Source organism: Bombina bombina, chromosome 5 (genome assembly GCF_027579735.1).
Source record: "Bombina bombina isolate aBomBom1 chromosome 5, aBomBom1.pri, whole genome shotgun sequence".
Taxonomy (NCBI): domain Eukaryota; kingdom Metazoa; phylum Chordata; class Amphibia; order Anura; family Bombinatoridae; genus Bombina; species Bombina bombina.
Window position 1 is genome coordinate 553,150,255 of NC_069503.1, and position 24,393 is coordinate 553,174,647.

General features: G+C 39.3%; 1 protein-coding gene across 1 annotated transcript in view; it reads right to left on the reverse strand.

Annotated features, from left to right (window-relative positions):
- LOC128661549 (programmed cell death 6-interacting protein) overlaps positions 1-24,393 on the reverse strand; it is a 280,148-nt gene that overhangs the window by 147,046 nt on the left and 108,709 nt on the right. Inside the window, exon 6 of the mRNA XM_053715792.1 lies at positions 1,575-1,744. Within this exon, the coding sequence (XP_053571767.1) occupies positions 1,575-1,744 (170 nt within the window). The remainder of the gene's footprint in view (positions 1-1,574; positions 1,745-24,393) is intronic.

Below are 24,393 nucleotides of genomic sequence, written 5' to 3' on the forward strand. Positions count from 1 at the left end.
AACTAAGACGCCAGAAATTACAAATTTGCATCATTGGACGTATCTTTGCGGCAAAATGTTATTGCGCCAAGAATGACGCAATAAACTTTGGCATTTTGCGCCCTCGTGGGCCTAATTTTGCCCACGAAATAGAAAGAAAAAAATAGTCAATTTGGAAAAAGACTAAACCCCCGGTAAGAAAAATATTTCCAAAATATGTTTTTCCCCAAATATGAAACTGACAGTCTGCAAAAGCAAATACATAAACCTGACTCATGGCAAATATAAGTTTAATACATATATTTAGAACTTTATATTAATGCATAAAGTGCCAAACCATAGCTGAGGTCTTAAGTAATAAAAACATACTTACCGAAAGACTCCCATCCACATATAGCAGATAGCCAAACCAGTACTGAAACAGTTATCAGTAGAGGTAATGAAATATGAGAGTATATCGTCGATCTGAAAAGGGAGGTAGGAGATGTATCTCTACGACCGATAACAGAGAACCAATTAAATAGATCCCCCGTGAGGAAAACCATTGCATTCAATAGATGATACTCCCTTCACATCCCTCTGAGATTCACTGTACTCTGAGAGGAACCGGCCTTCAAAATGCTGAGAAGCGCATAACATAGAAATCTTAGCACAAACTTACTTCACCACCTCCATAGGAGGCAAAGTTTGTAAAACTGAATTGTGGGTATGGTGAGGGGTGTATTTATAGGCATTTTGAGGTTTGGGAAACTTTGCCCCTCCTGGTAGGATTGTATATCCCATACATCACTAGCTCATGGACTCTTGCCAATTACATGAAAGAAATGGTAAAAGTTTAGTAAAGGTAGAAATGGCTGCTAGGCAAATTTGATTAACATTGTGGCAAGATTAGGAGGAAACTGTCCAACTTCCAAGTAAGTCTTATAAATAAAAATCTTTAACCAGGAAGCATATAAAACAGTAGAAGCATGCTGACCCTTTCTAGAAATGGAAAAATGAACAAACTAGAGGACTGTCTAAAATCCTTAGTAGCCTGCAAAATAAAACTTCAAAGCTCTGACAACATCCAATTTATGAAGAAGCCTAACAAGCACCCACACACAAGTCACAGAAGAAAACTGCTTCCAGTGATATATGCGTGGCAGCAGAGGAACTTGAATGTGGAGTACAACAATGGATTTAACAGGAGGAGGATACAGACAGCAACATCTGTGGCAGGCTCCCATATGATGTCATTATGATGTAATTTTGTCACATTAACGAATACTCAACAGACATCTCTTTGAAAAACAGCAGCACTCTGAAGGGAAAAATGCCCTCAAAATGTTGTGAGGAACCCTCACAAAGAAGAATATCTGGAACACCTCCATTCTTTATCTTTCTCCTGCGGAGGCAAAGACAATACTAGTTTCCAGTAAAGGTATTTAAGGGTTCTTGGGAATATTGGTCTTCTCCTAGTGGCAAGGAGTAATATTAGCTAGCTAATTACCTTATAGCAGTATTGGATTAGGGACTCTCCACACCTTTATGAAAGAACTACAAACAGAAACAGGTTAAAAAAAGGATAAAATAGTTATTCAATCGACATTTCTCACCTCACTACCCTGATTTGTTTTTGCAGGGTTAGCAGAAGGAATGGCAGCATTGAGCTCTGCTTCTGGTTTACACAAAGTAGAAATTGCTTCCCGGTGTGTTTGATAGCATTCTTTAACAACTGCATCTGCTCCAACTGCTTTATCCAAAACATTTCGGAAATTTGAACCCTCTGTCATAAGGAAAACAATAGGTTGTATTAATATTCACAGATGAAAGCACATATTGAAAAAAAGTTAAAAAGTTCATCCATATGTATTAAGTATATCAAATATTTTTTTGTAGGCATAAAAATAATCAAATGGAAATATAGGTACATTAAAAACAACATTTATGCTTACCTGATAAATTAATTAATTTCATGATTGTGAGGCATGTGGGAATATAACCAATAGAAGGCAAAAGACACCACAACACACCAGAGCTTAAAAACCATCCCACTTCCTATGATTCTCATTAATACAGATTAGCCAAGTAGATGAGGAAAAAGAGGAAGCATGAAAGATAGTGGGGCAAAGAAGTGCAAAACAAGTACTGCCACCACCTGAACAAAAATAAAGGGTGGGGGTGGTGGACGCCATTATGATATAAATTAATTTATCAAGTATATATTTTTTTTTTCATCAGATGACAGTCCAGGAGTCATCACCTCTGGAGTCCATGAGACCACAAATGGGGGAAGGGACAGTGAGGCAGGACATTACTATTCAGGCACTATGCACTACTGAACTTTCCTGTCAAAGGCAGCCTCTAAAGAAGCATACATGTAAAGTGATAAAACTTTGAAAAAGTGTGTAAATAAGAGCAAGCAACTGCCTTACAAGACTGATCAGTAGACGCCCCATTACAAAAAGCCTAAAAAGTAGAATGAGCAGTAATGTGCTCAGTAGGAGTTTTTCCAACAACCAAATAAGCCTTGCAAATTGAAGCTTTAAAGGGACAGTCTAGGCCAAAATAAACTTTCATTATTCAGATAGAGCATGTAATTTTAAACAATTTTCCAATTTACTTTTATCACCAATTTTGCTCTGTTCTCTTGGTATTCTTAGTTGAAAGCTTAACCTAGGAGGTTCATATACTAATTTCTTAGACCTTGAAGCCCACCTATTTCAGATTGCATTTTAACAGTTTTTCACCACTAGAGGGTGTTAGTTCACATATTTCATATAGATAACACTGTGCTCGTGCACGTAAATATATCTGGGAGCAGGCACTGATTGGCCAGACTGCAAGTCTGTCAAAAGAACTGAAAAAAACATAATTTATGTAAGAACTTGTAAATTCATTTCTTTCATATTAGCAAGAGTCCATGAGGCCCACCCTTTATTGTGGTGGTTATGATTTTTTTGTATAAAGCACAATTATTCCAATTCCTTATTTTTTATGCTTTCGCACTTTTTTCTTATCACCCCACTTCTTGGCTATTCGTTAAACTGATTTGTGGGTGTGGTGAGGGGTGTATTTATAGGCATTTTAAGGTTTGGGAAACTTTGCCCCTCCTGGTAGGAATGTATATCCCATAAGTCACTAGCTCATGGACTCTTGCTAATATGAAAGAAATGAATTTATCAGGTAAGTTAGCAAGAGTCCATGAGCTAGTGACGTATGGGATATACATTCCTACCAGGAGGGGCAAAGTTTCCCAAACCTCAAAATGCCTATAAATACACCCCTCACCACACCCACAAATCAGTTTAACGAATAGCCAAGAAGTGGGGTGATAAGAAAAAAGTGCGAAAGCATAAAAAATAAGGAATTGGAATAATTGTGCTTTATACAAAAAAAATCATAACCACCACAAAAAGGGTGGGCCTCATGGACTCTTGCTAATATGAAAGAAATGAATTTATCAGGTAAGTTCTTACATAAATTATGTTTTCTTTCATGTAATTAGCAAGAGTCCATGAGCTAGTGACGTATGGGATAATGAATACCTAAGATCTGGATCTTCCACGCAAGAGTCACTAGAGAGTGAGGGATAAAATAAAGACAGCCAATTCCGCTGAAAATAATCCACACCCAAAACAAAGTTTAAATCTTATAATGAAAAAAACTGAAATTATAAGCAGAAGAATCAAACTGAAACAGCTGCCTGAAGTACTTTTCTACCAAAAACTGCTTCAGAAGAAGAAAACACATCAAAATGGTAGAATTTAGTAAAAGTATGCAAAGAAGACCAAGTTGCTGCTTTGCAAATCTGATCAACCGAAGCTTCATTCCTAAACGCCCAGGAAGTAGAAACTGACCTAGTAGAATGAGCTGTAAGCCTTTGAGGCGGAGTTTTACCCGACTCGACATAAGCATGATGAATCAAAGACTTTAACCAAGACGCCAAAGAAATGGCAGAGGCCTTCTGACCTTTCCTAGAACCGGAAAAGATAACAAATAGACTAGAAGTCTTTCGGAAATTTTTAGTAGCTTCAACATAATATTTCAAAGCTCTAACTACATCCAAAGAATGCAGCGATCTTTCCTTAGAATTCACAACCTTAGGTAAAAATTTAAAAGAAGTTCGCAACACCGCCTTATCCTGATGAAAAATCAGAAAAGGAGACTCACAAGAAAGAGCAGATAATTCAGAAACTCTTCTAGCAGAAGAGATGGCCAAAAGAAACAAAACTTTCCAAGAAAGTAATTTAATGTCCAGCGAATGCATAGGTTCAAACGGAGGAGCTTGAAGAGCCCCCAGAACCAAATTCAAACTCCAAGGAGGAGAAATTGACTTAATGACAGGTTTTATACGAACCAAAGCCTGTACAAAACAATGAATATCAGGAAGACTAGCAATCTTTCTGTGGAAAAGAACAGAAAGAGCAGAGATTTGTCCTTTCAAGGAACTTGCAGACAAACCTTTATCCAAACCATCCTGAAGAAACTGTAAAATTCTAGGAATTCTAAAAGAATGCCAAGAAAAATGATGAGAACAACACCAAGAAATGTAAATCTTCCAGACTCGATAATATATCTTCCTAGATACAGATTTACGAGCCTGTAACATAGTATTAATCACAGAGTCAGAGAAACCTCTATGACTGAGAATCAAGCGTTCAATCTCCATACCTTCAAATTTAAGGATTTGAGATCCTGATGGAAAAAAGGACCTTGCGATAGAAGGTCTGGTCTTAATGGAAGAGTCCACGGTTGGCAAGTGGCCATCCGGACAAGATCCGCATACCAAAACCTGTGAGGCCATGCTGGAGCCACCAGCAGAACAAACGAGCACTCCTTTAGAATCTTGGAAATCACTCTTGGAAGGAGAACTAGAGGCGGAAAGATATAGGCAGGATGATACTTCCAAGGAAGTGACAATGCATCCACTGCCTCCGCCTGAGGATCCCTGGATCTGGACAGATACCTGGGAAGTTTCTTGTTTAGATGAGAAGCCATCAGATCTATTTCTGGAAGTCCCCACATTTGAACAATCTGAAGAAATACCTCTGGGTAAAGAGACCATTCGCCCGCATGTAACGTTTGGCGACTGAGATAATCCGCTTCCCAATTGTCTATACCTGGGATATGAACCGCAGAAATTAGACAGGAGCTGGATTCCGCCCATACCAGTATTCAAGATACTTCTTTCATAGCCAGAGGACTGTGAGTCCCTCCTTGATGATTGATATATGCCACAGTTGTGACATTGTTTGTCTGAAAACAAATGAACGATTCTCTCTTTAGAAGAGGCCATGACTGAAGAGCTTCTGAAAATTGCACGGAGTTCCAAAATATTGATTGGTAATCTCACCTTCTGAGATTTCCCAAACCCCTTGTGCTGTCAGAAACCCCCATACAGCTCCCCAACCTGTCAGACTTGCATCTGTTGAGATCACAGTCCAGGTTGGAAGAAAAAAAGAAGCCCCCTGAACTAAACGATGGTGGTCTGTCCACCACGTCAGAGAGTGTCGTACAATCGGTTTTAAAGATATTAATTGAGATATCTTTGTATAATCCCGGCACCACTGGTTCAGCATACAGAGCTGAAGAGGTCGCATGTGAAAATGAGCAAAGGGGAACACGTCCAATGCAGCAGTCATAAGAACCTAGAATTTCCATGCATAAGGCTACCGAAGGGAATGATTGAGACTGAAGGTTTCGATAAGCTGAAACCAATTTTAGACGTCTCCTGTCCAACAGAGACAGAGTCATGGACACTGAATCTATCCGGAAATCTAAAAAAGGTTACTCTTGTCTGAGGAATCAACAAACTTTTTGGTTAATTGATCCTCCAACCATGTTCTTGAAGAAACAACACTCATAAAAAGCTGGAAAGGATCTTTCCATTGAAAATGAGCAAAGGGAATTGAATCCAATGCTGTTAAAAAGAAATATGGATTTTCTTTTTTTTTTTTTTTTTTTTAAATCACAGAATTCTTCTAGCTAAAATAGCTAAAGACATAGATTAACCCTCATTTGCGAATATATTCAATAAAATGAAGACACAAATGAAATCATTAGCATAATAGTCCAGTTTAAAGGACCAGTCAAAACAGAGGACTTGCAAAATGCAAAACAACAAGCCACAATAGCTTGATATCGTCTGGAATGCAGGTACAGATAAAAGTAGGTATTATGCTTACCAGATGGTGTGGCACTGTACTGTGACCAGTGCAAGAGAGCAGGCTAGCACTCAACAGTGGCTAGTACACTGTAGGAGCCAGGCTCCAAAGGCACTTGTCCTAGTTGCAACTTGGTGTTTAACTCCTGTTGTCTGGACTTCAGGTGCTGCAAAGAAGTAATCTTACGTGTGTTGTTCAGTTGGTATGGATGAACCACAACACAGACAACTTCAAATAAAAATGACTTTTAATATTTTATGACGCGTTTCTCAACCTACAAGGGTTGTTTCATCAGATAAAAAAGTGAATGTCATCATTAACAATTGTTAGCAATTTATACACATTTGTGTATCAAAAGAGGAAGTTGTCATCAGAAATGTAATCCAATAGAAAAACATTTGTGTGCATTCAGCTGTGGACCCAGCACAGGATCCCAGCTGTTACAATTTAAAAATTTAGACTAATTAGCAAGGTTGAAATAGAATGTGTATATATGTGAGAATCTAAACTTTTAACCTGTTAGTTGCAAAATGAAAAAAAGTGAAATAAAGCAATCTTGTCACTTTGTGTTTACTGCCATTTGTTACATATATAACCTCACTAGATTGTTTGTTATGATAGATGCTATTCTTTTGCATTTAAAAGAGAATGTATTTGGTTAAAAATGTTGACAGATAAAAAGTGTGTATGTGGGAAGTAAAGTAATTCATAATAAAATTCTGAATGGGAGACCGAGTTTTAAACCTGTTGTTTATATTTAAGCATATGAAAAATGTTAAATTCTTATAGAAGATAAAAACATAATTTATGCTTACCTGATAAATTCCTTTCTTCTGTTGTGTGATCAGTCCACGGGTCATCATTACTTCTGGGATATAACTCCTCCCCAACAGGAAATGCAAGAGGATTCACCCAGCAGAGCTGCATATAGCTCCTCCCCTCTACGTCACTCCCAGTCATTCGACCAAGAATCAACGAGAAAGGAGAAACCAAGGGTGAAGCGGTGACTGGAGTATAATTTAAAAGATATTTACCTGCCTTAAAACAGGGCGGGCCGTGGACTGATCACACAACAGAAGAAAGGAATTTATCAGGTAAGCATAAATTATGTTTTCTTCTGTTATGTGTGATCAGTCCACGGGTCATCATTACTTCTGGGATACCAATACCAAAGCAAAAGTACACGGATGACGGGAGGGATAGGCAGGCTCATTATACAGAAGGAACCACTGCCTGAAGAACCTTTCTCCCAAAAATAGCCTCCGAAGAAGCAAAAGTGTCAAATTTGTAAAATTTGGAAAAAGTATGAAGCGAAGACCAAGTTGCAGCCTTGCAAATCTGTTCAACAGAGGCCTCATTCTTAAAGGCCCAAGTGGAAGCCACAGCTCTAGTAGAATGAGCTGTAATTCTTTCAGGAGGCTGCTGTCCAGCAGTCTCATAGGCTAAACGAATTATGCTACGAAGCCAGAAGGAGAGAGAGGTAGCCGAAGCCTTATGACCTCTCCTCTGACCAGAGTACACGACAAACAGGGAAGACGTTTGTCGAAAATCCTTAGTTGCCTGCAAGTAGAACTTGAGGGCACGAACTACATCCAGATTGTGTAGAAGACGTTCCTTCTTTGAAGAAGGATTTGGACACAAGGATGGAACAACAATCTCTTGATTGATATTCCTGTTAGTGACTACCTTAGGTAAGAACCCAGGTTTAGTACGCAGAACTACCTTGTCTGAGTGAAAAATCAGATAAGGAGAATCACAATGTAAGGCTGATAACTCAGAGACTCTTCGAGCCGAGGAAATAGCCATTAAAAACAGAACTTTCCAAGATAACAATTTTATATCAATGGAATGAAGGGGTTCAAACGGAACACCCTGTAAAATGTTAAGAACTAAGTTTAAACTCCATGGCGGAGCAACAGTTTTAAACACAGGCTTGATCCTAGCTAAAGCCTGACAAAAGGCCTGGACGTCTGGATTTTCTGACAGACGCCTGTGTAACAAGATGGACAGAGCTGAGATCTGTCCCTTTAATGAGCTAGCCGACAAACCCTTTTCTAAACCTTCTTGTAGAAAGGACAATATCCTAGGAATCCTAACCTTACTCCAGGAGTAACCTTTGGATTCGCACCAGTATAGGTATTTACGCCATATCTTATGGTAAATCCTTCTGGTAACAGGCTTCCTAGCCTGTATCAGGGTATCAATAACCGACTCAAAAAAAACACGTTTTGATAAAATCAAGCGTTCAATTTCCAAGCAGTCAGCTTCAGAGAAGTTAGATTTTGATGTTTGAATGGACCCTGTATCAGAAGGTCCTGTCTTAGAGGTAGAGACCAAGGCGGACAGGATGACATGTCCACTAGATCTGCATACCAAGTCCTGCGTGGCCATGCAGGCGCTATTAGAATCACTGATGCTCTCTCCTGTTTGATTTTGGCAATCAATCGAGGAAGCAGCGGGAAGGGTGGAAACACATAAGCCATCCCGAAGTTCCAAGGTGCTGTCAAAGCATCTATCAGAACCGCTCCCGGATCCCTGGATCTGGACCCGTAGCGAGGAAGTTTGGCGTTCTGGCGAGACGCCATGAGATCTATCTCTGGTTTGCCCCAACGTCGAAGTATTTGGGCAAAGACCTCCGGATGAAGTTCCCACTCCCCCGGATGAAAAGTCTGGCGACTCAAGAAATCCGCCTCCCAGTTCTCCACTCCCGGGATGTGGATTGCTGACAGGTGGCAAGAGTGAGACTCTGCCCAGCGAATTATCTTTGATACTTCCATCATTGCTAGGGAGCTTCTTGTCCCTCCTTGATGGTTGATGTAAGCTACAGTCGTGATGTTGTCCGACTGAAACCTGATGAACCCCCGAGTTTTTAACTGGGGCCAAGCCAGAAGGGCATGGAGAACTGCTCTTAATTCCAGAATGTTTATTGGCAGGAGACTTTCCTCCTGATTCCATTGTCCCTGAGCCTTCAGAGAATTCCAGACAGCGCCCCAACCTAGTAGGCTGGCGTCTGTTGTTACAATTGTCCAGTCCGGCCTGCTGAATGGCATCCCCCTGGACAGATGTGGCCGAGAAAGCCACCATAGAAGAGAGTTTCTGGTCTCTTGATCCAGATTCAGAGTAGGGGACAAGTCTGAGTAATCCCCATTCCACTGACTCAGCATGCACAATTGCAGCGGTCTGAGATGTAGACGTGCAAAGGGTACTATGTCCATTGCTGCTACCATTAAGCCGATCACCTCCATGCATTGAGCTACTGACGGGAGTTGAATGGAATGAAGGACACGGCATGCATTTAGAAGCTTTGTTAATCTGTCTTCTGTCAGATAAATCTTCATTTCTACAGAATCTATAAGAGTCCCCAAGAATGGAACTCTTGTGAGAGGAAAAAGAGAACTCTTCTTTTCGTTCACTTTCCATCCATGCGACCTTAGAAATGCCAGAACTAACTCTGTATGAGACTTGGCAGTTTGAAAGCTTGTATCAGAATGTCGTCTAGGTACGGAGCTACCGAAATTCCTCGCGGTCTTAGTACCGCCAGAAGGGCACCCAGAACCTTTGTGAAGATTCTTGGAGCCGTAGCCAATCCGAATGGAAGAGCTACAAACTGGTAATGCCTGTCTAAGAAGGCAAACCTTAGATACCGGTAATGATCTTTGTGAATCGGTATGTGAAGGTAAGCATCCTTTAAATCCACTGTGGTCATGTACTGACCCTTTTGGATCATGGGTAAGATTGTCCGAATAGTTTCCATTTTGAACGATGGAACTCTTAGGAATTTGTTTAGGATCTTTAAATCCAAGATTGGCCTGAAAGTTCCCTCTTTTTTGGGAACCACAAACAGGTTTGAGTAAAACCCTTGTCCTTGTTCCGACCGTGGAACCGGATGGATCACTCCCATTAATAACAGATCTTGTACACAGCGTAGAAACGCTTCTTTCTTTATCTGGTTTGTTGACAACCTTGACAGATGAAATCTCCCTCTTGGGGGAGAGAATTTGAAGTCTAGAAGGTATCCCTGAGATATGATCTCTAGCGCCCAGGGATCCTGAACATCTCTTGCCCAAGCCTGGGCGAAGAGAGAGAGTCTGCCCCCCACTAGATCCGGTCCCGGATCGGGGGCCCTCGGTTCATGCTGTCTTTGGGGCAGCAGCAGGTTTCCTGGCCTGCTTGCCCTTGTTCCAGGACTGGTTAGGTTTCCAGCCTTGTCTGTAACGAGCAACAGCTCCTTCCTGTTTTGGTGCAGTGGAAGTTGATGCTGCTCCTGCTTTGAAATTCCGAAAGGGACGAAAATTAGACTGTCTAGCCTTAGCTTTGGCTTTGTCTTGAGGTAGGGCGTGGCCCTTACCTCCTGTAATGTCAGCGATAATTTCTTTCAAACCGGGCCCAAATAAAGTTTGCCCCTTGAAAGGTATATTAAGTAATTTGGACTTAGAAGTTACATCAGCTGACCAGGATTTTAGCCACAGCGCCCTACGTGCCTGAATGGCGAATCCTGAGTTCTTAGCCGTAAGTTTGGTTAAATGTACTACGGCCTCCGAAATGAATGAATTAGCTAGTTTAAGGACTCTAAGCCTGTCCGTAATGTCGTCCAGCGTAGCTGAACTAAGGTTCTCTTCCAGGGACTCAATCCAAAATGCTGCCGCAGCCGTAATCGGCGCGATGCATGCAAGGGGTTGCAATATAAAACCTTGTTGAACAAACATTTTCTTAAGGTAACCCTCTAATTTTTTATCCATTGGATCTGAAAAAGCACAGCTATCCTCCACCGGGATAGTGGTACGCTTAGCTAAAGTAGAAACTGCTCCCTCCACCTTAGGGACCGTTTGCCATAAGTCCCGTGTGGTGGCGTCTATTGGAAACATCTTTCTAAATATTGGAGGGGGTGAGAACGGCACACCGGGTCTATCCCACTCCTTAGTAACAATTTCAGTTAGTCTCTTAGGTATAGGAAAAACGTCAGTACTCGCCGGTACCGCAAAGTATTTATCCAACCTACACAATTTCTCTGGTATTGCAACAGTGTTACAATCATTAAGAGCCGCTAAAACCTCCCCTAGTAATACACGGAGGTTCTCCAATTTAAATTTAAAATTTGAAATATCTGAATCCAATCTGTTTGGATCAGAACCATCACCCACAGAATGAAGCTCTCCGTCCTCATGCTCTGCAAGCTGTGACGCAGTATCAGACATGGCCCTAGTATTATCAGCGCACTCTGTTCTCACCCCAGAGTGATCACGCTTGCCTCTTAGTTCTGGTAATTTAGCCAAAACTTCAGTCATAACAGTAGCCATATCTTGTGATGTTATCTGTAATGGCCGCCCAGATGTACTAGGCGCCATAATATCACGCACCTCCCGGGCGGGAGATGCAGGTACTGACACGTGAGGCGAGTTAGTCGGCATAACTCTCCCCTCGCTGTTTGGTGAAATTTGTTCAATTTGTACAGATTGGCTTTTATTTAAAGTAGCATCAATACAGTTAGTACATAAATTTCTATTGGGCTCCACCTTGGCATTGGAACAAATGACACAGATATCTTCCTCTGAATCAGACATGTTTAACACACTAGCAATAAACTTGCAACTTGGTTACAATCTTATTTAACAAAAACGTACTGTGCCTCAAAGAAGCACTAAACGATTAAATGACAGTTGAAATAATGAACTGAAAGACAGTTATAGCATCAATCCTTAAAAACAACACAACTTTTAGCAAAGGTTTGTTCCCATTAGTAAAGTAACAATAATTAAATTTGAAACATAAAAATTACAGAGCAACGTTTTTAATCACAGTCAATATATAAGTCTCACAGCTCTGCTGAGAGAATCTACCTCCCTCCAAAGAAGTTTGAAGACCCCTGAGTTCTGTTAGAGATGAACCGGATCATGCAGGAAATACAAGAGTAACTGACTGGAAATTTTTGATGCGTAGCAAAGAGCGCCAAAAACGGCCCCTCCCCCTCACACACAGCAGTGAGAGAGAAACGAAACTGTCACAATTAAAACAAGCAACTGCCAAGTGGAAAAATAATGCCCAAATATTTATTCACTCAGTACCTCAGAAAATGCAAACGATTCTACATTCCAGCAAAAACGTTTAACATAATAAATACCTATTAAAAGGTTTAATGTACTTTTAACAGAGTAATTCCGGTGAAATACCATCCCCAGAATACTGAAGTGTAGAATATACATACATGTCATTATAACGGTATGGCAGGATTTTCTCATCAATTCCATTCAGAAAATAAAAACTGCTACATACCTCAATGCAGATTCATCTGCCCGCTGTCCCCTGATCTGAAGCTTTTACCTCCCTCAGATGGCCGAGAAACAGCAATATGATCTTAACTACTCCGGTTAAAATCATAGTAAAAACTCTGGTAGATTCTTCTTCAAACTCTGCCAGAGAGGCAATAACACGCTCCGGTGCTATTGTAAAATAACAAACTTTTGATTGAAGTTATAAAAACTAAGTATAATCACCATAGTCCTCTCACACATCCTATCTAGTCTTTGGGTGCAAGAGAATGACTGGGAGTGACGTAGAGGGGAGGAGCTATATGCAGCTCTGCTGGGTGAATCCTCTTGCATTTCCTGTTGGGGAGTTATATCCCAGAAGTAATGATGACCCGTGGACTGATCACACATAACAGAAGAAAAGTGTGTATGTGGGAAGTAAAGTAATTCATAATAAAAATCTGAATGGAAGACCGAGTTTTAAACCTGTTGTTTGTATTTAAGCATATGAAAAATGTTAAATTCTTATAGAAGATGGATACTTGTATAGATTGTCACTTTGTTTACTTTAGTAGTTATTGTATAAACACGTGTTAATTTGTGTGGTGAACACTATTCTTTTTAAATAATATATATATATTTATTTATAAAAAGGAAAAAAATGTGTGTATATCCCAATAAGCTCTGGACTCTTGCTAATTACATGAAAGAAACTGGGGGCGAACCTGGTCCCCATGGCCGTTCCTTTGATCTGTAGGTAAAAATTGTCTTGGTATATAAAATAATTGTGCTGTAAAATAAACAGAATGCTCTCTAAAATATAATCACATTGTGTCCTAGGCAAATAAATATCCTTATGAAGATAATATGAAATGGCTAATAAACCTAAATCGTGCAAAATGTTCGAATATAAGGAGCTGACATCACAAGTAATCCAAGATAGATTTTTATTATTAATATTGATTTTTTGTAAATGTTGTAGTAAATGAGTACTGTCTTTGATGTATGACTACATGTTTTTGCAAATATTTGTCTATGAAAAATGATAAATTGTAAGTTAAGTTCCCAATTCCAGCAATGATTGGGCGTCCTGGGGGATTGGTTTTGTTTTTGTGGATTTTAGGTAGATGATAATAATAGGCAATACTTGGATTTTGTACTTTTAGGAAATCTCTTTCATTTTTAATTAAAATTTTGGAACTGAACCCTTTTTCTATCAATTCTGTGTAAGATTTTAGAAATTTGTCGGTGGGATCTCCTTCTAACATTTGGTAATATTCTTGGTCTCCTAAAATCCTGTCTGCTTCCCTGATATAATCTGCCAAATCCTGGATGACTATTCCGCCGCCTTTATCGGCGTCGCGGATAATAATATGGGGGTTGTTTTTGAGACTAGAGATGGCCTTTTGTTGGCTCATAAAGCAATAATTTCTTTTTCTGTTCTTAGTCTTCAATAGATTGTCAAAATCTTCTAAAACCATACTATGAAATAAATCTATGTGATCCTTTCCTATGTTGGTGGGATTGAAGTTGGATTTGTTTTTTACATCAGTGTGTATGTATCCATCGAAAAGATGGTTAGTGAGATCACTAGTTTCAGAGTATAGGCAAACTAGGTTATTATTTGATGGCATGGAATCTGTCAAGATGGTTTGAGTCATTGAAGAATTGATATGATTAGCTTTGAGTTTTTTGTTTGCAAAGTATTTTTGTAAACTAAGTTTGCGTGTGAAATTATTTAAATCCACAAAGATGTCAAACATTTTAGGCGTGTTCTGTGGGCAGAAGGAAAGCCCTCGTTTTAAGACTCTTTTTTTCTGGGATAGATGGTTGATAAGTGCTATTGTGGCGCCCTCTCTCTATTCTTCTTCAACAGTTGTTCCACACTCTCTGGGATCAAGAGGAGCAGCCTGATTCATTATTCCTTTCAAGGGGACATCTTTATTCCTTATTTACCACAAACATATGGACAGTAAACAGAACTAACACGGTAGACCTGATCTACTATATCAAAAGTACAATTTTTGGTTTTACATTGTATATTGTTTTCCTTTTCAAACATCAGCGCTCTTTTATATCCCTTTATTGGGATATTTTCACTTGTTTCTTTCTCCTGAGAGTACTAAAGTAGCAGCTGACTAAGTGATTGTTATATTTATTGTTTTTTATTTGCATATATCATTTGCATATTTTACTTTTTTCATTCTTTTACCTGTTGCTATTTATAGCATGTTTTTTACATTTCAAACATTTTACTTGACATTGTCCAACTGTTAAATTCTGAAACACATTTAGCTGACACCTTTCAGTGTTTAGAATATCAACAGTTATTCGATTTTATTGTTTTGTAATTTTTTATTGGTCATTAGTGAGTTTATTTTGCCATACTGTTTTATAACACACACACAAATTCATTGTTGGCTCATTAATACCTATTGTCTCACAAACAATACACTATCTCACTATTAATTCAATTTACCCATTTATCATTGATAAAGTGTTTATTGAACAAAACTTTTCATTCACACACCACAGAATTCTTTCACTACCCCTTTTTCTAGCTATTTCTACATCATCCAACGCAAACCGCATTTAACTTACTCATTGTTAACACCTCCTTGCACACATTTTACCACTCACTTATGTGATTATCCTTCGTCTAAATTCATGCTTTTGTGAACAAACATAACACATTATCATAATACACTGAGAACTGCACAAAAGGCTAACACTGTTAGTCTCTCCATCGTACCTACGAACACTACTATACACAGAAGGATCACTACAGTTGCCAACAATATTCGGTACACCGTTTATTTTTGACTACACGATTTCCTTGTTAGTTTCTTTTCACCACTCTTGAGGAGCTGAGACGCTCCCATAAGCGCACCGTCCATACTTTTTAGGACGCTTCCCTTCACGCAGGTTAATTTGAACCAATCACAGATTTTTTCATTGATGAGACTGATCTCCGACCCAAAACGCCCACAACAATACTTTGATGCATAGCCAAACAGAAGTCCTATAAATAACAGTGATTCACCCCCCTTCTAACAGGCAATTTGCCGGATTTTTTCACCAATTTGACAAATACAAATATCTTCACGGGGTTTATATTGCATTGATTTTCACATTGAAAGACTGACTTACGATTTAACATGCCCACTCCAACACTTTGATACACAGCGAAAAAGACGCTCTATGCCTAATATTGAAGGCTGTTAATTCCATCCCCTTTTTTAACATACAATTTGTCGGTATATTCTACTAGCTTGCAAACATTTATTTTTCAACTCTTTCTTAAACCATATAAAACATAATTTATGTAAGAACTTACCTGATAAATTCATTTCTTTCATATTAGCAAGAGTCCATGAGCTAGTGACGTATGGGATATACATTCCTACCAGGAGGGGCAAAGTTTCCCAAACCTCAAAATGCCTATAAATACACCCCTCACCACACCCACAAATCAGTTTAACGAATAGCCAAGAAGTGGGGTGATAAGAAAAAAGTGCGAAGCATAAATATAAGGAATTGGAATAATTGTGCTTTATACAAAAAAATCATAACCACCACAAAAAAGGGTGGGCCTCATGGACTCTTGCTAATATGAAAGAAATGAATTTATCAGGTAAGTTCTTACATAAATTATGTTTTCTTTCATGTAATTGGCAAGAGTCCATGAGCTAGTGACGTATGGGATAATGACTACCCAAGATGTGGATCTTCCACGCAAGAGTCACTAGAGAGGGAGGGATAAAATAAAGACAGCCAATTCCGCTGAAAAAAATCCACACCCAAAAATAAAGTTTAAATCTTAAAGAAAAAAACTGAAAATCTAAGCAGAAGATTCAAACTGAAACAGCTGCCTGAAGTACTTTTCTACCAAAAACTGCTTCAGAAGAAGAAAACACATCAAAATGGTAGAATTTAGTCAAAGTATGCAAAGAAGACCAAGTTGCTGCTTTGCAAATCTGATCAACCGAAGCTTCATTCCTAAACGCCCAGGAAGTAGAAACTGACCTAGTAGAATGAGCTGTAATCCTTTGAGGCGGAGTTTTACCCGACTAGACATAAGCATGATGAATTAAGGATTTCAACCAAGATGCCAAAGAAATGGCAGAGGCCTTCTGACCTTTCCTAGAACCGGAAAAGATAACAAATAGACTAGAAGTCTTTCGGAAATTTTTAGCAGCTTCAACATAATATTTCAAAGCTCTAACTACATCCAAAGAATGCAATGATTTCTCCTTAGAATTCTTAGGATTAGAACATAATGAAGGAACCACAATTTCTCTACTAATGTTGCTAGAATTCACAACCTTAGGTAAAAATTTAAACGAAGTTCGCAACACCTCCTTATCCTGATGAAAAATCAGAAAAGGAGACTCACAAGAAAGAGCAGATAATTCAGAAACTCTTCTGGCAGACGAGATGGCCAAAAGGAACAAAACTTTCCAAGAAAGTAATTTAATGTCCAATAAATGCATAGGTTCAAATGGAGGAGCTTGAAGAGCCCCCAGAACCAAATTCAAACTCCAAGGAGGAGAAATTGACTTAATGACAGGTTTTATACGAACCAAAGCTTGTACAAAACAATGAATATCAGGAAGATTAGCAATCTTTCTGTGAAAAAGAACAGAAAGAGCAGAGATTTGTCCTTTCAAGGAACTTGCAGACAAACCTTTATCCAAACCATCCTGAAGAAACTGTAAAATTCTCGGAATTCTAAAAGAATGCCAGGAAAAATGATGAGAAAGATACCAAGAAATATAAGTCTTCCAGACTCTATAATATATCTCCCTAGATACGGATTTACGAGCCTGTAACATAGTATTAATCACAGAATCAGAGAAACCTCTATGACTGAGAATCAAGCGTTCAATCTCCATACCTTTAAATTTAAGGATTTGAGATCCTGATGGAAAAAAGGACCTTGCGACAGAAGGTCTGGTCTTAACGGAAGAGTCCACGGTTGGCAAGAGGCCATCCGGACAAGATCCGCATACCAAAACCTGTGAGGCCATGCTGGAGCCACCAGCAGAACAAACGAGCATTCCTTCAGAATCTTGGAGATTACTCTTGGAAGAAGAACTAGAGGCGGAAAGATATAGGCAGGATGATACTTCCAAGGAAGTGACAATGCATCCACTGCTTCCGCTTGAGGATCCCTGGATCTGGACAGATACCTGGGAAGTGTCTTGTTTAGATGAGAGGCCATCAGATCTATTTCTGGAAGTCCCCACATTTGAACAATCTGAAGAAATACCTCTTCAATACAAGCAGTGTAGTACAGCAACAAACCGGAGAATAGTGCTCGTGAAGACAGGGGCTCTGCCAGGCTCCCCTAACATCTATGATACAAGAAATTTTGTCCACAGCACTATAATATCAATTATTTTTATTTTCTGTTAAACATACAGATATAAAATGCGACGTTTCGAGTGTTGCCACTCTTACTCATGCTAATACATTGTATCATTTGAAACAAATTTAAAGCCCTCAGTTTCGCGCCAACCACTACATTCAGTGGCTCTGCTGCCATCTACTGACCAACAAAAATATAACAGTTAAAAACATTACTTTGTTATATAAACTTAGTATTAGTATCTGTTTGCACTTAATTACTTTATGCATTCTAAATTTATGCAGTCCTGTTTATAATCAATTATGCATACTTTGAACAATGGCCATACAATAATATGAACAAATTTAGACAGAATAAACTTTTGACAGAATAAATTTTACAATACATTTCATAATATGTTTCATACAAGATAATTAATTATTGATATTTCATTACAGAAAAATTGACCAATCATAGTCTCTATTGAGACCATTAGGTTCCATACATCCTAGTTCATATATCCAGTACATTTCTTTTTCCTTCAATATTTTTTCCCGATTACTACCATTTCTCTGGGGACCCACACTGTCTATGACTTGCCATCGTAATTGGCTTATCTGGTGTCCACATTTCAAGAAATGAAAGGACACTGGGGCTTCAAGATTTTTGCACCGAATATTTGAACGGTGCTGGCATATTCTGTCCCTAAACATACGAGTAGTTTCCCCTATGTAGATTACGGAACAATTACATTTTATGAGGTAGATAACATACTTTGACTCACATGTATGGTGTTCTCTTATCTCATATTTTTTCCCTGTTCTTGGATGGAAAAAATATCTGCCTTTGATTACAGAATGGCAGCTCATACAGCCTAGACAAGGAAATGTTCCTTTATTTTTATTTCCTAGGAGTGTTTGTCTTGCTTGTTTCTTGGGCCCTACATCTGTACTAGTGAGTTGGTCTCTTAGGTTTTTTACTCTCCTATAGGCCATTAACGGGGGTTTTTTGAAAAGCTCAATTCACTTATTGCACTCTTTTAATATGTGCCAATGCTTTGTTACGATACGTTTAATTTCTTCACTATTAGGGTTAAATTGAGTGACCAATATTAACTTATCTTCTTTATCCCTTTCTCTTAAGTTTTTCCTTTTGTTTATCATATTGTTGGTATGCTTTTCAATTAGTGTATTAGGATACCCTCTGTCTAGGAATTATTTCTGCATTTCCTTCATTCTTGTTTGTTTAATTTCTGGCTTAGTCACAATCCTGTCCACCCTGAGCAACTGACTCTTTGGGAGTGAATTTATTAACCCTCTTGGATGGAAACTATCATAGCTTAATAATGTATTTCTATCTGTATCTTTTTTATACAGATCAAATACTAACCTATTTCCCTCTTTGGTTACTCTAGTGTCTAAGAATGTTACTGATTCTTCACTCCATTCTATAGAAAATTCTAATCCTTTGACTGCTCCATTTATTTCATTAACGAACTCCATAAGGGACTCCACGCTGCCCCACCATATGCCAAACACATCGTCTATAAATCTCCACCAGGTGGCGCCATATAGACGGAATTTCTCATTTTCATACACTATTCTTTCTTCAATTTCACTCATAAATAGGTTGGCATATGATGGAGCAACGTTTGTCCCCATGGCTGTCCCTTTTACTTGAATGTACCAGTCATCTTGGAATAAAAAATGATTCCAATAGAGGATAAGCCTTAATAAATTCTCAATAAATTCTACTTGCAGATCTGAGCATTTCTTATTTACTTTACATACTTTTTTAATTATGCCAATTCCTGTTTCGTGCTTGATAGCCGTGTAGAGGCTCTTTACATCCATTGTATAAAGCAAAAATTTGTCTGATTCTAGACATAATTCTTTGGCTTTATTCATGAAGTCTCCTGTATCTTTTAAATACGATGATATCTGTTTCACCTCTGGCTGTAATATTTTATCCAGAAATGTTGAGATATTGGTTAAAGCAGAATTTACACTAGAGACTATGGGCCTCCCTGGTGGTGCAGTTAAATTCTTATGTACTTTGGGTACAGTATAGAACACTGGATTCTTTGGCTCTTTATTAAACAAATAATCCCTCAATTTCTTATCTATTAATTTGTTCTCAAAAGCCTTATTCAATGTTGATTCAATTTCTTTCTGAATTTTACTCACAGGGTTATAATTTAGTTTCTGATATGTCTCCTTATCTTTAAGTTGGTCCTCAATTTCATTTATATAATATGCTCTATCTAACACTATGGTGGCCCCGCCTTTATCCGCTTTTTTAATAGTCAGCTCTCTAGATTTACTTTTCAACTCCTTTATGGCCTTATGTTCACCTTTAGTTAGATTAAACCCTCCAGCTTTGTTCTTATATTGTTTCTTTAGAATTCTTCTTTCATCCTTACATTTCAATTTCTCTATATCATTACAAACCAGCTTAATAAATGTATTAACACTGTGATTATTGGAAGATGGATTAAACATGCTTTTATTTTTTAAAGATAAATCTTTCAATTTCCACTCAATACCCACATCCTTATTTTCAGATTCTAAATATTTGTTCTCATGGAACCACGTTTTCAATTTGATATTCCTAAAGAACCTCTGTAAATCTTTATTCAATTCAAAGAAATTGGTATTAGCATAGGGGCAAAAGGAGAGTCCTTTTTCTAGCAAGCTTAACTCTTCGCTAGTCAGTTCTTTCCCAGATATGTTCAATACAGTGGACAGTTCAGATCTTACCCCTTTATGCAGCTCAGTCCGATTATCTATTGATCTGTCATCTTTGTCTTCAGTTGTCAGTTTTGGGATTGTTTCCCTCTCCTGCTCGATCTCCTCGGGCCACCTCTGCCACGGCCTCTGCTTCTTGCGGTGTTTCTTCCCACCTCTATGCCGAGACTTTCGTTGCTTGAATCTAAAGGGGAGGAGTCGTCTGATTCACCTTGTGATGTTGTCATATCCCCTTCCGGTTGTGCTCCTTGTTCTCGATTCCTATTGGCTCTGCGTGCTCCGGCTCTTCTGTTGCCATAGTTGTTGTGGCTGTTACCATGGGAACCGTTTCTCCACTTGTAAACTCTCCCGGTAAGATAGTCCGCTTCATCCCTTTGAAACTTTTGTCTTTTCCTGTCTTTGATTGTTGTCTTATCTTCGATCTGTTTGATCAGTGTTTCAAAGTCTCCTGATGATAGACTTTTCGACAGTTCCTCACGGCTCTGTTTGATCTTTTCCTCTTGTATTGCTATTTCTTCAATTAGAGACTCCACTGTCAGAACCATCAGGTCGTAGGAACATTTGTTTATTATGGATTCAAATTTGTCACAATACTCTTTCTTATCCCTTAGTAATGTGGGACAGATGCTCATCCTCAGACCCCTCGGTATCCTTTTCACCCTATAGTATTCTGATAAGGTGCTTACGTGCAGGCTCCATTTAGCGTTTTTGTATGTCATCTGTTCAAATGTTTTGCTTAAATTTTCAGCAGGTGGGGCAGCGTGGAGTCCCTTATGGAGTTCGTTAATGAAATAAATGGAGCAGTCAAAGGATTAGAATTTTCTATAGAATGGAGTGAAGAATCAGTAACATTCTTAGACACTAGAGTAACCAAAGAGGGAAATAGGTTAGTATTTGATCTGTATAAAAAAGATACAGATAGAAATACATTATTAAGCTATGATAGTTTCCATCCAAGAGGGTTAATAAATTCACTCCCAAAGAGTCAGTTGCTCAGGGTGGACAGGATTGTGACTAAGCCAGAAATTAAACAAACAAGAATGAAGGAAATGCAGAAAAAATTCCTAGACAGAGGGTATCCTAATACACTAATTGAAAAGCATACCAACAATATGATAAACAAAAGGAAAAACTTAAGAGAAAGGGATAAAGAAGATAAGTTGATATTGGTCACTCAATTTAACCCTAATAGTGAAGAAATTAAACGTATCGTAAAAAAGCATTGGCACATATTAAAAGAGTGCAATAAGGGAATTGAGCTTTTCAAAAAACCCCCGTTAATGGCCTATAGGAGAGTAAAAAACCTAAGAGACCAACTCACTAGTACAGATGTAGGGCCCAAGAAACAAGCAAGACAAACACTCCTAGGAAATAAAAATAAAGGAACATTTCCTTGTCTAGGCTGTATGAGCTGCCATTCTGTAATCAAAGGCAGATATTTTTTCCATCCAAGAACAGGGAAAAAAACATAATTTATGCTTACCTGATAAATTCCTTTCTTCTGTTGTGTGATCAGTCCACGGGTCATCATTACTTCTGGGATATTATCTGCTCCCCTACAGGAAGTGCAAGAGGATTCACCCAGCAGAGTTGCTATATAGCTCCTCCCCTCTACGTCACCTCCAGTCATTCGACCAAAGACCAACGAGAAAGGAGAAGCCAAGGGTGTAGTGGTGACTGGAGTATAATTTAAAAAATATTTACCTGCCTTAAAAAACAGGGCGGGCCGTGGACTGATCACACAACAGAAGAAAGGAATTTATCAGGTAAGCATAAATTATGTTTTCTTCTGTTATGTGTGATCAGTCCACGGGTCATCATTACTTCTGGGATACCAATACCAAAGCAAAAGTACACGGATGACGGGAGGGATAGGCAGGCTCATTATACAGAAGGAACCACTGCCTGAAGAACCTTTCTCCCAAAAATAGCCTCCGAAGAAGCAAAAGTGTCAAATTTGTAAAATTTGGAAAAAGTATGAAGCGAAGACCAAGTTGCAGCCTTGCAAATCTGTTCAACAGAGGCCTCATTCTTAAAGGCCCAAGTGGAAGCCACAGCTCTAGTAGAATGAGCTGTAATTCTTTCAGGAGGCTGCTGTCCAGCAGTCTCATAGGCTAAACGTATTATGCTACGAAGCCAAAAAGAGAGAGAGGCAGCAGAAGCTTTTTGACCTCTCCTCTGTCCAGAATAAACGACAAACAGGGAAGAAGTTTGGCGAAAATCTTTAGTTGCCTGCAAGTAGAACTTGAGGGCACGAACTACATCCAGATTGTGTAGAAGACGTTCCTTCTTTGAAGAAGGATTTGGACACAAGGATGGAACAACAATCTCTTGATTGATATTCCTGTTAGAGACAACCTTAGGTAAGAACCCAGGTTTAGTACGCAGAACTACCTTGTCTGAGTGAAAGATCAGATAAGGAGAATCACAATGTAGGGCTGATAACTCAGAGACTCTTCGAGCCGAGGAAATAGCCATTAAAAATAGAACTTTCCAAGATAACAATTTTATATCAATGGAATGAAGGGGTTCAAACGGAACACCCTGTAAAACGTTAAGAACTAAGTTTAAACTCCATGGCGGAGCAACAGTTTTAAACACAGGCTTGATCCTAGCTAAAGCCTGACAAAAGGCCTGGATGTCTGAATTTTCTGACAGACGCCTGTGGAACAAGATGGACAGAGCTGAGATCTGTCCCTTTAATGAGCTAGCCGATAAACCCTTTTCTAAACCTTCTTGTAGAAAAGACAATATCCTAGGAATCCTAACCTTACTCCAGGAGTAATCTTTGGATTCACACCAGTATAGGTATTTACGCCATATTTTATGGTAAATCTTTCTGGTAACAGGCTTCCTAGCCTGTATCAGGGTATCAATAACCGACTCAGAAAAACCACGTTTTGATAAAATCAAGCGTTCAATTTCCAAGCAGTCAGCTTCAGAGAAGTTAGACTTTGATGTTTGAATGGACCCTGAATCAGAAGGTCCTGTCTTAGAGGTAGAGACCAAGGCGGACAGGATGACATGTCCACTAGATCTGCATACCAAGTCCTGCGCGGCCATGCAGGCGCTATTAGAATCACTGATGCTCTCTCCTGTTTGATTTTGGCAATCAATCGAGGAAGCAGCGGGAAGGGTGGAAACACATAAGCCATCCTGAAGTTCCAAGGTGCTGTCAAAGCATCTATCAGAACCGCTCCCGGATCCCTGGATCTGGATCCGTAGCGAGGAAGTTTGGCGTTCTGGCGAGACGCCATGAGATCTATCTCTGGTTTGCCCCAACGTCGAAGTATTTGGGCAAAGACCTCCGGATGAAGTTCCCACTCCCCCGGATGAAGAGTCTGGCGACTCAAGAAATCCGCCTCCCAGTTCTCCACTCCCGGGATGTGGATTGCTGACAGGTGGCAAGAGTGAGACTCTGCCCAGCGAATTATCTTTGATACTTCTATCATTGCTAGGGAGCTTCTTGTCCCTCCCTGATGGTTGATGTAAGCTACAGTCGTGATGTTGTCCGACTGAAACCTGATGAACCCCCGAGTCTTTAACTGGGGCCAAGCTAGAAGGGCATTGAGAACTGCTCTCAATTCCAGAATGTTTATTGGCAGGAGACTTTCCTCCTGACTCCATTGTCCCTGAGCCTTCAGAGAATTCCAGACAGCGCCCCAACCTAGAAGGCTGGCGTCTGTTGTTACAATTGTCCAGTCCGGCCTGCTGAACGGCATCCCCCTGGACAGATGTGGCCGAGAAAGCCACCATAGAAGAGAGTTTCTGGTCTCTTGATCCAGATTCAGAGTGGGGGACAAATCTGAGTAATCCCCATTCCACTGACTCAGCATGCACAATTGCAGCGGTCTGAGATGTAGGCGTGCAAAGGGTACTATGTCCATTGCTGCTACCATTAAGCCGATCACCTCCATGCATTGAGC